Source organism: Propithecus coquereli, unplaced genomic scaffold (genome assembly GCF_000956105.1).
Source record: "Propithecus coquereli isolate 6110/MARCELLA unplaced genomic scaffold, Pcoq_1.0 Scaffold85, whole genome shotgun sequence".
Taxonomy (NCBI): Eukaryota; Metazoa; Chordata; class Mammalia; order Primates; family Indriidae; genus Propithecus; species Propithecus coquereli.
The window spans coordinates 5,876,619-5,879,513 of NW_012154729.1; the positions used below are offsets into that span (position 1 = coordinate 5,876,619).

Genomic DNA, 2,895 nt, shown 5'->3' on the forward strand with positions numbered 1-2,895 from the left:
AAAATCTCCACTGATTTAGATTTTTAATTTTCACTACTTACTGCTATCAATGAGCCTTCTCTTCTGTCTTCTAATATGCTTTTTCATATCTGCTGTGGCCTAGAAACTCCCAAAAATATTTGTTTGAGTTATTAATGTGTCAGTGTTGAGTAAATAGGTATCAGATGAGTGCCTTAGGTAGTTTCTCTCATGAGAGAAGTATATGAGCTTTATTTTATTGATGGCTATTGATACGTTGTTTGTCTAGAATATCTTTGTTGCACATTTCCTGGAGCAAATATCTTTCATTTGAATCCTACCAATTAGCTTAAGAAAACTCTTGTTACTTTGGTACATGTTAATATGGTTGAGGTTTTGAATAATTTTTTGTATAATTATACATGTATTTTAAATAGTGCTTATTTTGATAAAATCGTGAAAAATTATGAACAAATTTTAAAATATTTTGTTTTAACAAAAGGCTGAAAAACAATCAGCTAAACTACAGGCCGAACGCTTGGAAAAAGAGCTACAATCAAGCAGTGAACAAAATACCTTTTTAAATAGTAAAGTACATAAAGCCGAAAGAGAAATAAGCACATTGACCAGTACGGTAAGTTATTTTGTTTCTGTTTCATTCTTTTAGAATGCTTGATACCATATGATAAAGAAATTTTGTTTTTAATGGTTTAGTTCCCTTTACTGAAATCTTATTTTATTGTATCATTCTACCTTACAAGAAGAAATAAATGCATTGACCAGTGGAGTATGTCATCTTATGCTTCTACTTCATTCTTTTTTTTTTCCCCCCCTTAGAGACAGGGTCTCGCTCCGTCACCTAGGCTAGAGTGCAGTAGCCTGATCATAGCCCACTGTAACTTCGAGCTCCTGGGCTCAAGTGATCCTCCTGCCTCAGCCTCCCGAGTAGCTGGGACTACAGGCATGAGCCACTGTGCCTGGCTACTTCATGCTTTAGAATACTTGGTACTGTACAATGGCAAAGAACTTTTGTGTTTAAATAGTTTAGTTCTCGATATTGAAATCTTTTTTATCCTATTATCCTACTTTCCAAATATGTGCAGAATCTGACCAGTTCTTACCACCTCCACTGTGGCCATTCTAGTCCAAGCTAGGTTCAGTTTCCATGCTAGCTTGCTAGCTGGTCTTCTCTCTACCCATTCAGAGTCCTGTATGATCTGGATCCTGCAATCTTTCCACAGCCATTACCATCCATTTTTCCTCCTGTTCACTCCCTCTCCCAGCCCTCTCTCTCTTCTTTGAGCAAACTCACTGCTTCCCCAGGGCTTTTGTATTTGTGTGCCTGGCGTTGTCTTCCCTCACATATCTACATGCCTTGCTTCTACGCCTCTTTCAGATAGCACCTGATCAGAGAGACCTTCCTTGTAAATAGCATCTTCCCTCTCTTTCTGCCTTACTATCTTCTTTACCTACTTTATTTTTCTTCATAGCTCTTAATACTGTTTGATATATTTATATTTATTTGTTTATTTTTTGTCTCACTTTTTCTTTCCCACCACCTTCCCCTCAATCAATTGTAAGCTCTAAGAGAACAAGGACATTGTTTTTATCACTACTTTTTCTCTAGCTCCTAGAACAGTGCTGGCACATAGTAGGTACTCAATAAATACTTCTTCAATGAATAAATTAATATTAGTAGCGTCATCTGTGTTTGTTATCTTTAAAAGAATGTAATAATTTGAATATTCCAAAAACATTTTTATATACAAGGTTTTTCTCAAACTTAAAGGTTTCGTTCTCCTCAAATACAATATGTATAAGGAATCTAATAACCAGAAATAGGATAGGAATGATAAAAGTATTTTATACACTATTGGCCTCTGGAGTCAGACAGACTGGATTCAAATTCTGATTTTTCCCTTTCTAAAGCTATATGACCTGGGGCATTTCACTTTCTCTCTGAAACTTTAGTGTCTTCATCTATAAAATGGGACTAATACTTCAGAGTTGTGGCAAAAATTAGATATTATGCATAAAGAATGTTAGCATGTTAGCATAGGGTCTAACAAATAATCACTCAATATTAGCTATTATTATTGGGATTTGGGTCACTTCTAAGAACTTGGAAATAAGACCTGTTTCCGAGTCAGTGAAATCATTTCATTTTCTATCAGGGTAGAGTTATATGAAATGACCTAAAACAGGATGGCTCCCAGACTAAAAGGCATTCACTATAGCCTAGTAGAAATAGTGAATTTATCTAAAGGAATAATGTATTCATTATAAATTCCTTGGCCAAGCAGTTGCTTGAGAGGACTCAAAGATAGTGTTTATGACAGAGGGGAGAAAGAATTTTAGTCAGCAGAATTTATTGTGGTCCCATCGAAAAGATTATTCTTAATGTGGAGAATAAACCAATCTGTCTTAATCTGTGGTCATGAAGGAATCCATTCATCTCAGTCGGTCTATTCTGATTCCATGATCACCAAGCAACCTTCTTACTGTGTAATTTTGTCTACGGGGAGAGAAGATAGTAATCCTTCAGATTTAAGAGTATTCTAGTTATTGTTATATTTTTTCTCATAATTACTAAACTGCCATTGTGACTTTACAGATCATTCTTTTTAAACTTTATTAATGTGAGTCTAACCTTGGGAGTCTTCTTTAAATGTGGTGACAAAATTGGATTTCTGTGCCTGAAAGGCTAAAACTGTAGTTTTAAAGGTATTGGATGTTACCCTTGGGAGATGTTCTACCCAGTTTTTCCCATGGCGGACACATACTGTTCTACATTTGCATTATATGTCTAGTTTCTATCTACACTTTTTATAGTTTACAAAGTGGTTTTGTAGCCAGTGTCTCATTTAATTCAATAGACATGGCTGACACCAAAAAGAATAAGTGAAAATTGGGCAAATAAGATTTTTAAATATTTAA

At 35.0% G+C, this 2,895-nt stretch overlaps 1 protein-coding gene across 1 annotated transcript in view; it reads left to right on the forward strand.

Moving 5' to 3' along the window:
• Positions 1-2,895, forward strand: part of CEP83 (centrosomal protein 83kDa) — a 106,561-nt gene that overhangs the window by 50,846 nt on the left and 52,820 nt on the right. The window contains exon 6 of the mRNA XM_012663992.1: positions 461-592. Coding sequence (XP_012519446.1) covers positions 461-592 — 132 coding nt within the window. The remainder of the gene's footprint in view (positions 1-460; positions 593-2,895) is intronic.